Genomic DNA, 15,520 nt, shown 5'->3' with positions numbered 1-15,520 from the left:
CATGGCTTTTAATCCTGACTTTCCCCCGTTGATGAATAAAGGCTTGTCTTATCTTATGATAGACTGTTGTCGTTACTTATCCCTGAATACTTTGAGCGAGAGAGAGAATCCATTGAAAAACAACCTCCTCTGATCACAGTCATACATTTAGGAAAATATTGCAAATCGTAGATAGATTTTCACAACCTTCACAACCAAACCCAGCTTATAGCCTTGTTGAATCAAATGCACAGTCAGGGTTGGATTGGGATTTGGGACACTATTTTACTGGAAAGTTAGCCCATTTACTACTGATTAGGCTAATGTCTAATGTGTATATACAGTATATTGTATATTGGGCTCCATATAAGCTGTGTGTACAGCCTATAGGCTATCTGGCCAGTCTGTGTGCCATGCCCATGACACACCAATAATGCGACAATAATGAGTGCAAAGTAATGTAATGTCATTCACACACTGTAGAGACCTAGTTTCAACCTTGAGCATTAAAAAGAAAAAAGAAAAGAAAAAGACATACAATTTAACATAATGGTTATGGGACGGGTACCAGATGTTGGCCCTAACTTCACAGTTTATGAGAAATAGACATTGTGATGTGTGTGTACTGTAGGCCCTATCTTAGTAAATCTGCACTTGTGTGCTGTTAATGTATGTACCGGTAGTTGTTTGGCTGTGTGTGTGTGTGTGTGTGTGTCTGTGTGCGTGTGCGTGTGCGTGTGCGTGCGCGTGCGTGCCTGGATAACCCTACAGGCTTAACTGACACATCGTCCTGGATGTGAGGGAAGCTCACACCCCCTGATGCTCTGGGCTGTCCGCACGACCCTCTGCAGCGCTTTGCGGATGAGGGCAGTGCAGCTTCCCAGTAATAGATCCACTGCAGATTTTTGTAGCTGTACTTATTGCCTGAGGGAGGCCATGGACTTGATGTTTATTCTTTTGCGTCATGTGTATAACGCACAACAAGCAGCCGATCTGTAGGCGCTGTGTGCGGCCGCGCTCCGTCTGAGAATTGGAACTTTTCATACTGGAGTAGCAGCAGTTAGTTGCTGTCTCTCTCTCTGCTTGCCCTCATAAAACAGGAAAGGAAAGTAGGATGAAGTTTCTGCTCTCCTTTCGCGGTCGTGTGACCCTCAGCAGTTGTCGCAGCAACCTACATACTCTTGAGTTGAGCAGGTGAGCTTCTGGGAGTATGTGCGCGTGTGTGTGTGTGTGCACGCGTGCGTGCGTGTGTGTGTGTGTGCGCTTGAGAGAGACCACAAGACAGAGAGAGACCACAAGACAGAGAGAGAGAGAGCTTGGAGTTTGAGTAATGGGGTTCGTGCAACAGCTCGTACATCCTAGCTGAGGCGTGCTGCGGACGGATGGTCGGGCAAATGGGCAAACTATTTATAGGGGACCTACCTACGGTAGAGAACAAATACACGCACGCACGCACACACACACACACACACACACACACACGGCTGGTGCTGCTGCAGTGCTGTGTTCCCTGCAGGTCCCAGAGGCAAGCCTCGGCCTCTCAAAGACAACCAGAAAACTAACTGGCTGCACTGTAACTTTATGTGAACTGTCCCATATATGGTGGAGGAGAAGAGAATGCCAGCTGTGACACTGTAGGCTATGGACGCGTTGAAAACGGCTGGTATGATCTTATGCAGCGCTAGCGTGCGAGCCAGTTACCTTACTATTGTTTTCTTTTTTTTCATTATCTTCTTTTTTTTTTAAATCCATTTTTCATTTCTTCTCCAATTTTAGTCGTTATGCCAATCTCCCAATGTCCCTGTCATTGCTGACCCCTACTAGTTGGACTTGGGGAGACAACCACATCTTCTCTGATACAGGTGACGACTCATGTGGAGGAACACGCTATCTTCCCATTTGTGCTCCCCACTGAACAGCCACCCCGACCAACCTGTAGTTGCTAATACAGTGCCAGAGATCGGCCTCTCCACCCGGCTTATTCCCACCGTCGAACGCATGCCTTACCAAGCCGGATGTATACCGTTGAGGATTTTAAACCCAGTCTCCATGGTTCTCCCTAGCAATTGCTGCTATGCGCTACTGTGGAATACTCAGTCAAAGCATAGCGCGATGCGTGGCAAAAGTTTAATCAGGGTCATTTTCAAACGCTGCACACTTTGTGCATGGTCTCCTCCCCCCCCCAGGGCAATGTCAGTAGGCCACAATTTGGTCCCACACAAGATATCGAGAAAACTACTGCCCGGATTGCTTGAATTTAATGTGCATCTTCACCTGAACAATACCCCCCCTCCCCAACTGGTTTTCTGACAGGGTATACAGTAGAGTCTGTTCTTGTGCTGATGTGAAACCATGTATGTAACGAAGGGTATCCTTTGATAACTCTGTCCCTGGTCGGGGGTGAGCATTCTGTGGCAATTTTCTGCAAATATATTTGGTGTAGAGAGAAACCCAGGAGAGGGCCAGTATAGACCCATGGAGGACTCCAGTCAACACAGTATAGTGTTTAAGTGGTTAGGGAAATCATGCTTTTTTTATGAGCTGTTATATTGCAGACATGCATGAAGAGTGCACTTCTGCTGACACGTGGTAAACATTCTAAAGACTAAAGAATTGCTCTCTCTCTCCTCTTTGTGACAAGTTCTTCTTTTGGCTGGTTAGCTTTGGCTTGTTAAAATATTTGGGGAACCTTTCCTTTCTTTTTTAAATTTGTCAGCCAACTGCAGGGAATATTGACTGGCTCCAAAATGGCACAGGGAGCAGCACTCTGTGACACTTCCGCTGGCACTCAAATATTAATGGTCGTCTACAGCAGTAGTTCACAAATGGTGTGCCGAAGCACACATGGTGGGCCGTGAGACAAGTCCAAGTGTCCCTTTGGATTTTGTGACCGCCACTGCAATGTAGAACTATACAAAGCTATACCACTACTTTGTACGTTGGCTTATTCTATAACCCAAAACAGTGGTTTTCAACCCTTTTGATATCAAGGTCCATTATTCATTCGGCATTTGAGCCACGGAACCACCATTTGATGAGATTTAGACTCTCAGACCCAAAACTTAGAATATTTTGTTATCGTTGGATAAGAATTCTACTACATTCTCTAATTGTGTAAACTTCTTGTAAATGAAGTAATGCAGATGTTTAAGGATAATTTAACTCTTGAGAGCGTAAAATTGAACCGGGTCCATTTGGTTCAATTTTACGCTCTCAAGTAGGGTTGTCCGATATTGGCTTTTTTACCGATAACCGATATACCGATATTGTCCAACTCTTAATTACCGATACCGATATCAACCGATACCGATATATGCGGGGATTATTGTGATTAGGGTAAGCTCAAATTTCATATCACACACACCATATACAGTAAAAACTCCTGTAACTTACTTATAAAGCAAAAAAAAAAAAAAAAAAAAAAAAAAATTTTTTTTTTTTCAAAAACCGATACCGATATTTTCCCGATATCAATTTTTATGCTAATATCGGCCGATAATATCGGGAGGCCGATAAAATCGGACATCCCTACTCTCAAGAGTTAAAGATCTACTATATAAGGGTCCATTTGGTTACCAACTCTCCATCATTTAGCTGGGGACCACCTGGAACCTCCTCAAGGACCACTGGCGGTCCCCGGACCACTGGTTGAGAACCACTGCCCTAAAACAGTGATTATCAAACTTTTTAGCGGCGCTAAAAAGTTCTATACCTGACTTTGTCCGTGTGCGTACGTCAACGTTGTGATTGGTCAGGTGCGTACGTCAACAAAGTGATTGGTCAAGCTTCACGTGACACGTGGCTATAAACACATTATAAACACATATCGATGACAAAATGTATCAAAGGCGCCGCTACCTTCACACAAGGTGTGATTTTTTTATTTATTTCTAGGACTCCCATAACCTGTTCCATTTATCTGCTCTCAGTGTTACAGGCCTGTAAGAGCGTCCATTTGGAACCCCCCTCAAGGAACCCTGAGGGTCCCTGGAACCCACTTGAGAACCACTACTATTTTATCACTTTCAACTAGGAATCCCTATTTTGGGCATGTCATTATGGGCGACAATAGGGCGATGGATGCCTGTTGGGAACGCATGCCCATCCATTTATGCAGTCCCTGTTGTTCCTGTTATCGATTAACGATATGAGCGTTGTAGATCGGTTATTTCTACTATTTTGGAAAATGTGTGAAAGTATGAAAAAGGGCTAATGGGTAAACCTTTTATTTGGCATTACTAAATAAAAAATATATGTTTACAGATTGAATGACAACGTGCTATAGAGGCTGTTTTGCATCTATATGATGAATACAGGTGTGACTTGAGATTTTGCCTGGCTGTTTAGTGTGCCTTAATTGGGCAAAGAAAGTTTGAAAACCACTCGTCTGACCACTGGGCTGAAGACAAGACGATACAAGGCCTTGTATCGTCTTGTCTTCAGCCCAGCAGCATACAGTACAGTAGCAGCACATTAGCCTAGGGACTGTTTGTTCTTTAGAATGGGGCCACAATGGAGGAGTGCTCTGAAATAAAAAGATGTGACCCTTCCTTCCTAGCAGAAATATATGTTTCGTTGACCCACCCCAAGTTATTGAAATTATTGACCCTCCCTCACAAAATAATAGATACTGTATAATATGAAATAAATATATGTAAAAATCACATTTATTTTATTCTTTGGCTTCAGCAACACTTCAGCCAAAACCCTAAAAGGCCTGAGAGTTTGCTACCTTTCGCTGCAAAATAGGCCATTCACTTAAAACCTCTGATTCATACATGTAGGGCATTGTCTGAAGATCATACAGTAGCCTGTGATGCAACTTGTCACCTTTTTGTGTTTCCCCTTCTCTCCCATTCTCGCTCTCTCTCAATCTTTTCCTGTCACTCTCTCGCCAACTTGCACTAAATGAGCTGTTGCCTCACCAGCCGGAGTCCAAATGAGAGTCTTCAGGCATTGCTAGTCTCCTGTGGACCGACCAAGGGCTGTGCCAAGCCACTGGGCACTCGATATGGGTCTTTTATTTTGGCCCGCATTGACCCCGTTAATTTAGGGCAGTATAAATCTTTGTCTGTCGATTGCACCATGAGGTGTAGTTATTTTGGGCGGACACAAGTAGATTTAGGTGTCTCTTTGTGGCTAGCGGGGTTCTGTGACCATCTGATACTGTCGCAGAGGTGCACAAAACCCTTGATCACGGCAAACTCTGCCAACTGTACCATCACACTAAGGCACTGACGCACACAAACAGGCACGCCAGTTTAGTCCACGCACATGCACGCACACGCACACACACACACACACACACACACACACACACACACACACACACACACACACACACACACACACACACACTCACTCATTACCAGTGGTGGAAGAAGTACTCACATTTTGTACTTGAGTAAAAGTACCAATATCGCAATGTAGAAATACTCTGTTACTAATACAAGTCCGGTATTCAAAATGTGGCAACAAATATGGACTGTTCCTTTTACTGGAAGAGAGGTGGGTGGATTTCTCTCATTGTGCTTTCACCCTTGTATCACTCTAAACCTCTTTCACTTTATTCCCCCTCTCATCTCTTTCGATGTACCCCCCTCCCCTCCCCTCTCTCTCTGTCTCTTTTTGAGGATATCCCAGTGTTACCCTGCAGTACACAGTTGGTTGGCTTTCCCTGCATTTACGCCCCCACGCCACTGCTATTATATAACAGCTCTCTGTTGTCATAATGTGTAGTGTGTGTGTACGTGTGTCTGTGTTTGCAGGCTCTTTCTCTGTGTGTGTGTGCCTGTGCGTGCGTGTGCGTGCGTGTGCGTGCGCCAGAGTCATCCCACTCACCACACTGCAGTAGCAGATCTGAAAGGAGAAAGAGAGGGAAAGAGAGAACGCTGATCTAGATCAGTGGTTCTCAATCTGTGGGCCGGGGCATTGTAAGCGGCCCCCCAAATAAAAATGACATGCTATTTATTTTTTTAAACCTTGATAAAGATACCAATAAATGTAATTACTTAAAGTAAACCATGTTAGTTCCATTGATCCAAGCTAGAACACAATGGATTGATTGATTGATCTTAACATCTGAAAAATGTACGCGGCCCACCCATCTTACCCCACCCATCCACTTAAGTGGTCAGATGGGTGGGCCGAATCAGAAAAGGTTGAGAACCACTGATCTGGATCACATTTAGCTGATAAGTAACACTTTGGTAGTTTTAGGTTTCTTTTCCTTTCATGCCAACAAGCAGATTTTGTATTTAAAAGCAGTAGATCAGCAGTTGTGTTCCCTATCCCCACTAGCTGAAATGTAATACTGTACCACCTAAAACCCTTCTAAGTATGGCAACCAGTTGGACCAGTGGTTCTCAAAGATTTTCATGTCAAGGTGTATGTATGTGGCCACGGACCCCCGTTTGAAATAATTTTGTGCCAGGGGTCCCTGGCACAAAATTGTTTCAAACAAAGAGACAAAGATTTGTCAAAATTTGTAAAAAAAAACAAAACAAATTAAATAGCAGACCTACAAGCTCAGTAACGTTGCTTTTTGTAGATCGGCTATTTTCGATTAGCAAAATAAAAAAACAGGCCTTAAATGTTTAAGATAGTTTCACATTTCGCTTGGGACCTCCTGAAACCCCTTCCAGGACCCCTGGGGGTCCCTGGACCCCACTTTCACCAGTGGAGTGCACCTATTATACTGTAACTTTGATGCTTAGTGCACAGGTCTGAAAAACCCTGCTTATTTACCTGTCCCGATGTATTACTAAACTCAAGTGTCTGCAATTCACTGGAGGAATGAGCACAAATTACTTGGTAAATGGTCTGCCTTGCTACAGCGCCTTCATCCATAGCGCTTTACAATGTGCGTTACATTCACCCACTCACACACACATTCACACACCCATGGCAGAAGCAGCCAATGCACCGACCTGCTCTTTGGAAGCAGTTAATCCATTAAGACCGGGAACCAATCTGTGTCATTTTAAGATTTCTTTAGCTATTTTTTTTAAATCGTGCACAACATTTGTGCAAATCTTTGAATATATATACATGTTTTAAAGCGAACATTTTTTACTCCGATCTGTGCTTCTGGGAGTACCTGGAACAACATATTTTGAGATGGGGGTCCGCGGCCAAATACATATCATTTTGAGTGGTCCTTGACATGGAAAAGTTGGAGCACCGCTGATATAGCAACATATGTATTTGGCCGCAGACCCTCATCTCAAAAAGTTTTGTTCCAGGGACCCCCAGAAGCAAAGATTTGCGCTTTAAAATATATATATTCAAAGATTTGCAAAAAAAACTAGATTTTTGAAAATAGATCTACAAGCTCGAAGCCGCGCTATGAGCTTGTATATCTGCTATTTTTGAATAGCCAAAGAAATCAAAAAATGACACCGATGCGTTCCCGGATTGAATGGGTTAACTGTTAGAGTTGCTCAAGAGCACTTTGACATGAGGGGGAGCCGGGGTTTGAACTTGCGGGTCTAAGGCAGCCGCTCTACCTCCTATGAGTCACTGCAGCTACCGCCCCCACCGACTTCAATGTAAATGTCGAAAACATGTGACTTGTAGTTTGTCTTCCCATCAAAGCCTGTAATTAATAATTCATCCGTCAATGCAACATACAGTACAGTACAGTACAGTACAGTACAGTACAGAAAATACGTTTAATATCGGACTCAATACTGATAGCACATTCTTAAGCAATTATTGGCCAAAATCTATTAAGTTGATTGATATTTCGTACATCTCTAGTTTTCTGTAAACATAAATAGGCAAACATTCAGGGAAAACAGCAGATCCACAAGGTCATAGAGCTTGAGTAAATCGCCTATTTTCTGCGAAGACATTTGGTGTAGAGGGGAAAAAAGGAGGGCTGAGTTAGACCCCTGGGGGAACCCGTTCAACAAATTACATAGGATTAAGCAATTCATTGGCAAGTGCCAAATAAGATGATCAATATATTGTACATCCCTAGATTACTGGTGATTACTGATTAGTAGTACTTGTAACCTGATTAACTTAAGCGTAAAGTGTATGATAGACGGCACATCCAAAGACACCTAAATTGACTGTACAGTACATACAGTATGCTGGTATACAGTACACGCTCTCGTGGATGCTGTGAGGACAGCAATAATGTCACAGACACATGCGCACATGTAGCCTGGGACCAGACGAATCTGCGAGTGCAAAAAAAAATTGCACTCTGCGATTTGGGTCTGGCACCGCTCCATAGAGAATCCATTTCCTGCTCCAGAAGACATGGGTAACCAATCAGGGCCCAGTATTCGAATATGAGCGACTGTAATTGGTAATTGGTTGTAGGTCTAACCAATTGCGTCGAGGGCCATTGTTTTGATCCCGCCCCTTGGGGAAAAAAACGTCCTCATGGAAGCACCAGACTCATATCCACGCAGTGATATAGTCTAGCTACGCCAGGCTAGCGCACATGCATATTGACTCACTTTCTTCCTAATTAATTATCTTCATTATGTCGTTATACTGTAAACAATGCCTTATCTGCCTCTTACTGCTGACATGGGCAGAAATGTATGTATGAGTGTATGTGCAGCAGAATTGGTGAGGTGTGTGTGTGTGTGTGTGTGTGTGTGTGTGTGTGTGTGTGTGTGTGTGTGTGTGTGTGTGTGTGTGTGTGTGCGTGCGTGCGTGTGTCTCTATTTCCTATTGTGTGTGTGCATGTGTGTGTGTTTAATTGTTTGCTTACTGTACATGTGTCTTTTTCCGTGTCTATGCTTGCATGTGTGTTTCTTTGTGTGTGTACACTGTACGCAGTCAATAAAGGGGTATTTTGGAAGCCCAGCTCCTCACCATATCACAGTGAAATAATGTATGGAGCTGAAGTGTTTTGATTAGTATTCCCTGCAAGACACCTCAACTGCAGCAGAGGGAATGATGGACAGAAACAGAGAGAAAGAGTGAGGTAGAGAGAGAAAGATACGATTCAAACGTAAGAAAGCAGGGACAAAGAGAGAGTGGGAATGGATAGAGGGATGAAGAGAGAGAGCGAGAGAGAGAGAGAGAGAGAAAGAGAGAGAGCGAGAGAGAGAGAGATGGTGTGTGGTGCTGCATACCCAATGATCTGATTTTGACTTCATTAAATCGTCAAAACACATTAGAAGGCTATATCTTCCATCTTGCTACACGAACATGGTGTCCGGGTGTCACAACGGTAAAGTTCCTGCCCACCTGGTGTTCAGTTCCTCCTCAGTGCCTCCGGTTTTGGCCAGGCGCTCCAACACACACAGTTGTTTTCAGGTGGAAAGCCTGCAGGGTGTTGTGTTCTTTGTTGCTGCACTGTAGCGGCTAGAGTTGTTCCGATACCAGTATTGGAAAAGCTGCCGATACTGCGTAAAATGCTGGTATCGGAGAGTATGCCAGTCATTGCCATTCCGATACCACGTAATTTATCACATGAAGATTACAGAAATCAATTATTTTGTATTTTGATGTTGCACTACTGTTTTATACTCTTACTGTACTATTTACATTATTATTGTACTAACTTGTAGCAGCACTTGAACAATTATTAATGGAATTCGTATTTATTCCTATAGCTCAGTGGTTCTCAAACTTTTCGGAAACGGTATCGGGAAGGAAAAACAATTATCGGTAGTTCTCTACTAGCGACCCCTACTGGTTGGTCGGGGTTCCTTCAGTGAAGAATGTCACTGGGAGGGATAGCGTGTTCCTCAACACGGTGGAACTCTTTGCTGTCAGGTGAAAAAAAGCAGCTGGCAACTCCCTGTGTTTCATGTGGTTTTCTCTACACCAGTGATTCTCAAACGTTTTAATTTCAAGGACCTCCAGTTTACTACAGAGTACGGACCCCATAACTCCGAGAGTGTACAAATGGAACCAAATGGACCCATAACATTTGCTTCCATTTGTACACTCTCTGTATTACCAAACGTTTAGCTGCAGACCCCCTGGAACCCCTCAAGGACCCCTGGGGGTCTCCGGACCCCACTTTGAGAACCACTGGTCTACACACCCTGCCCAAGACCAACACAGGTGGTTAGCACTTAGCAGTGACAGGGATTGGGGGGGGGGGGGGGGGGGGGGGGAGGAATTGGAGATAGAAAAAGCAAAACAAAGGTATAGAAAGAGAAAAAAATAACTCAAATAGCTTGTTATATAGAAAGTGAGCTCATATACACTGCTGCACTGCTGCAAATACACGGAGCTGTAACCAAAGCCCCCTCAGATGAATCCAGGACAAATAACAATCGTTTGCAAAATGGCTCTATGTTGTGGATGCCTGTCTAATGATTATCATAGAGAGTACCATACTTACACTTTGGCTCCAGTGTAGCCACACAGCTAGGGCTTTTTCCATGAATCTGTTACTGGCCTGCTTTCCTATTGGAATGCATGATATGATCCGGCCTGCGTGGGCTGTCAGCTTGCAGAAAGCAGCGTGTAACCCTGCCAGCACCCTTTTGAAAATAAGCAAGTACCAAATATACTAGCACACTGTTCCAGCATGCTGCCATCATATAGCCTTACGCTCTCAAGCAGCGAAACATGGCAACCCGCGCTTATGCAGCCGATAAAACCTTCCAGATCATTTCTTGAGGTGATTAGATAGATTAGGCTGATATTTACAGTGTGTTGTTGTCACCAAGGATTGCCATACCGGTCATTTTACAGCGGAAGATGAATGAATAACCAGTGTACGCCCATGATAATATTTTATCTGTTTGAGCTCCGTGCTGTGACATAACTCCCCCAGTAAAAGAAAATGGAAGCTTTTTTACTTAATGGCCTTTTATTAAACTCTCTCAATACCAGGTCATAGGTGTACTGTAAGTTCCAACCATTTGCGCATGTGATATTTCTTCCATTCTCCTTCCTGTCTAATCTCTTCTGATTTCTACTCTTCTCTCCTCGCCTCTCAGTGAGGCTTTAAGGTTAAAGTGTCCATTAGTGGGAGGTGTGTGGGCTGGATATGACTGTGGAAAATATCGATTTATCTATCTGAATCTGAATTATGCTGTGTAGACCTGCAATAGACACACACACACACACACACACACACACACACACACACACACACACACACACACACACACACACACACACACACACACACACACACACACACACACACACACACACACACACACACACACAAACCCTCCACTGAGTGTTGTGGGCAGAATGGCGAGAGCGAGAGATCTAGCAAAGTGATGATAAAAAGCGGGCGGTATAAAGAGATTACATTTGGTTTGTTCATTTCAAATAGTGGGCCTTTGTCTACCACCATGATTACGTTCTTCGTTGTTTGGGTGCAGTTAAGATCAGGGACATAACGTACTGTAACAGGACTATTGAATGGTTGGAAGACAACCAAGGAGAAAGAGAGAGGAAGGTAAGGGAATCGAACGCAATCGAATTGGAGTAAAGGAGAGGAGAGGTTGAACAGACTAATGGGCGATGAGGCGAGGATGGACAGAATGCTGAAATGGAAAGAAAAGGAGAGGCGGCAAGAGCAATATGAACTCCCCCCTGGGATGAATCTGCACGCACACGCACGCGCACGCGCACACGCACACGCACACAGCAGCTTCTGATGAACACATTGTGTTAGATCTGGCACACAGTAAAGATATTCAATTAAAAAAAAAGTCTATGACATCACTGTTATGATGTCAGTCGTCTCCATATTTGTTGAATTTGTGAAATGTATTCCATGCAATAGCTGCTCTTCCCTGCGTTGCCTAGGTTATTGTGTGGGTGAAATCATAGAGCTATATTAAAAACTAGAGAATGGACGGAAAATCCCCAGTTGCTCAACCCAGCGCAGCATACTCTAGAAGTACACTCTCCTTACGGGTTTGGGCACCAGCACCACTTGGTGCCAAAAGAGCAGGCGCACTAGGGTTTATAGGGCTTGCCATACTGTAGAAGCATGCACAGTTTTTATACGCTAAGCTTGAAATACTAGATTTGGCCACTAGTTCATTCTTGCTACCAAAATACCCCGTGTTCCTGGTGGCTTAGCTGAAATAGGCACAAAGTACTTGGAGGCCAGTCAATGACTTTAGTCGTCTGTGACGTTAGTAGGCCTACTATAAATCTGTACCCGTTTACTTGGAGACCATGCAGTCTATGATGTCAGTATCTATGACGCACCAAATTATGAGAGTTCAGGGATCGCCATATATGGGCACATTGTGAGAGTACTTGGATGGTGGTCGGATGTCAGCCATGTTTGACGCACCAACTTGGGAGAGTTCAGGATCTCCATATATGGACATGTTGGCAGAGTACTTGAACACCCGTCTATGATCTCAGTATCTATGACGCACCAACGTGGCAGAGTTTGGGTATATCCATATATGGGCATGTCTGTCCACCCAGACAGACAACTTTAACTTTTGTATTAACTTTATAAAAAAATACACATGCCTTATAAAAATGTTAGATCAAAACTAATCATTTAAAGATCTCCATTTGTTTCATGGAGTTCTGCAACACATTCACCATTCTCCATTGGGTCTTCTTGATTGTTTTCATCACTGTCTGATTTCTCATCACATTCACCATTAGTCTCCATGGGGGCTTCCTGATTGTTTTCATCATTGTCCGATTTCTCGTCGTTCTCCAACGTCTGCTGTAGTTCCTGGATGGTACTGAGAAGCACATGGAACTGCTTTTTCCTCAACTCCAGCTTCGCATCCACATTGTCGTTGATGTTGGAAAGCTGCTGAAGCTCCTTGTCAAGCGCCTCTAGCTGCTTCAGTGTTTCATGTCGATCCGGATGCTGCTGAATAACCTTGGCCCGAGCATCGTATTCTTGACGATTCTTTCGTATTTTCTTGGCCCCCTGAATCTCCTTCTTGCATTCTGATATCTTCTCGTGTGCAGACGTGATATTTTCTTCCACGTTTGTGTATATAGTCTCGTAATTCTCCATCTCCCGGATGTTCATGTTGTAAACCATCAGTGTCTTCCCCATGGAGAACTCACATTGGGCTAACATGGCAAGCATCCTCTGGTATTGTGTGAAGCCTTCCTCCGCGGCCCCAGGTGGTGAGTGGCACCACGTGATGAAGCTCTTCAGGAGAACATTGATACGTCGATCATCTCCAGCTCCATCCCCATCAATCAGGAGACGTCTTTGAATAACTTCATCATCGGTTACGGCTCCCATGTCTGCAAGACTGACTGATATGAACTTTTTTTATTGAAACTACGGGAAGACCTTAGCTTAATCTTTATCAAATAGATTATTTCGGGGGAGAAGCTGATCAGTGGAGTGGTTTGTTGAGATTAGCTGTTGACAGTCAGACATGCAGACGCAAATAGTGACAGAAACGTTATCCTCAAACAAGGATAATAATTTTGGGCAGAGACGGCCTTTCAGGTCGAGTATCGTCATTTTGTAGCCTATTCTGCATCATGACGTTGTCACACGATGACATCACATCATCATCATCACATATGTGATGATAAAAAAAAATCTTCCCCTACTGTACATGCCCAAAATAGGGATGCCAGGTTGAAAGTGGTTAGAATGAATTGTCAAACAAAACATCAAGCAAACTTTTGTAGTCAGGTTGATTGAAAACTGGTTGGCGATTCGGCTGAAGAGCAGGGGACATCATCAGTGACACCAACAAGGTTTATATAACTGTCTGTGTGCCAGAATAGTCTCCATATATGGGCTGATATTTAAAAAAAGAAGATTTTGACAGTAATGCAGGGGTCTTCAACAGGGGGTCCGGGACCCCGAGGGGGTCCTCAGAGTTACTACAAGAGGTTGACCAAATCTTTGTGTGATATTGATTTTTCTTTTTTACCACTTCAACCCTAGAATCTCTATTCTGAGGGGAACACAGCAGATCAAGTACAGAACGGTCAAGTTTACTAAGTATTGAGGGTTTCCGTGGATAAATGTCTGAAATAAACAAAAAACATGAATTCACACAACACTGATAGTCTATGAAGCTATCTATGAAATCTATGAAAAGGTTTAATCTGCAGCACAATTTTATAAAATAGTGGGGGTCCCTGCTTCATCTCTCTCTCGGCTAAGGGGTCCTTGGCCTGAAACACGTTGAAGACCCTTGCAATAATTACATGCCAATTATTATTTTTGAAAGGGTACCACTTGAGAACCTGTTGAATAAGCGGTTGCATCAAGTGGTGCAGATGTATTGTCTGTGCTGTACTACACTGTATTCCCTATGCGGGTGTCACAGCTAAGTGCTACACATGGCAGCTTGTCAGCCCCAGTCCGTAGAGTCAACGGGGTGGCAGGGACTTTTCATAGTGCTGAGCAAAGCAGGGGTTGTGTGCTGTGGACTGGAATGGGAATGGACTGAGCAAAAGTGAAACAAACTGATTTGAATGTATCTGACCTGAGCAGACTAATGTGTTTTGGTCTGGAGTTTGGACTGCATTTGACTGAACTGCGGTTCTAGTTGAACAGGGCTAAATGAACTGGATGGAATTAGACTGAGCAGAGCAAACTTTGTGTCCCATTGTTTCTCATTACCTTTTACTTTCTGGTAGTGTAAAAATGTAGTTAGAAAGGGGTAAGGCATAGATATAGTCTTACCATACGAGTGACACACAGTTACACAGTTGGTATGCTATATAAATAATGATAAAAATTATATTTGCAAATGATGATGACTAAACGCTAAACAGCCATTACCACCAATTGGCCTGCTGTAATGTGCATTTGGCCCAATGGGAATGGCTTTGAAAAATGGATTACGTGGCTGCCCTAAGGATAGCTGACTGTTTGACCGTTTAATTATGAATTATATATATATTTGTTTTAATATAATGTATGACATGTTTGATCCTTTGTAATGGTATAATTGGACAAGTACGTTTTTCTAAAATCCTCCAAGAGTCCACATTGCTTCTCTCTCAGACTTAATTAGATTTGTGTGTGTGGCATACTGCATCACATTTTCATCGTCTGGATAGAATGGATCTGAACCTGATGTAACACACCTCAGATACATTGCATTTACACTGTGTGTGTCTGACAACTCCACAGTGCTGCTGGCTGATCAGTAGGTGCCATCTTCTTTTACGCTGAGTTTACAAAGTTTTAGAATTGACTTGGCTAAAATGGATATAGCCTAAATGACACTTTTTGATCGAGCAGACGTCAGATAAGTATAATAATACTGTACCCCCTCCTTGTGCCAAATGCTTAGTTTCCAGTATTTGACTCCTGGAGAACAACCCATACTGTATATTGAAGTGATAATATTTAAAGTGAATTCTACACAGTTTATTTTCTAATTACTTAAGCAGTTGGTTCACAGGCTAATTGATTCTTAAACTCTTTCAAACTGGTGTCCCCATTGTGAGCATGTCAATATAGGTGACAATTTTCAAAAACATTCAAAAACATTTGCATGATCAACTAGCAGTCAACATACAGTAAGTATGCTGATATAATGGATTTGTTGATGGTATTTGGATTAGTTGTCCTCACCACGCACTGTAACTATAACTAACTATAACTATTAGTTTACCACTG

The 15,520-nt window shown here is 43.2% G+C and overlaps 2 protein-coding genes across 2 annotated transcripts in view; one reads left to right on the top strand and one right to left on the bottom strand.

Moving 5' to 3' along the window:
- ryr2a (ryanodine receptor 2a (cardiac)) overlaps positions 1-15,520 on the top strand; it is a gene marked incomplete at its 5' end in the record, with an annotated part of 278,974 nt that overhangs the window by 25,408 nt on the left and 238,046 nt on the right. The window lies entirely within an intron of this gene.
- LOC311059552 (THO complex subunit 7 homolog) lies at positions 12,452-13,165 on the bottom strand (the record flags this gene model as incomplete). Its single annotated transcript, XM_084077563.1, has 1 exon — positions 12,452-13,165. One exon carries the CDS (start codon positions 13,163-13,165, stop codon positions 12,452-12,454), a length of 714 nt encoding a protein of 237 aa, XP_083933689.1.

This window comes from Gymnoscopelus microlampas, assembly GCF_963454915.1.
Source record: "Gymnoscopelus microlampas genome assembly, chromosome: 14".
Classification (NCBI taxonomy): domain Eukaryota; kingdom Metazoa; phylum Chordata; class Actinopteri; order Myctophiformes; family Myctophidae; genus Gymnoscopelus; species Gymnoscopelus microlampas.
Note: the sequence above shows the minus strand (reverse complement) of the source record. Positions and strands in the feature narration are given on the sequence as shown.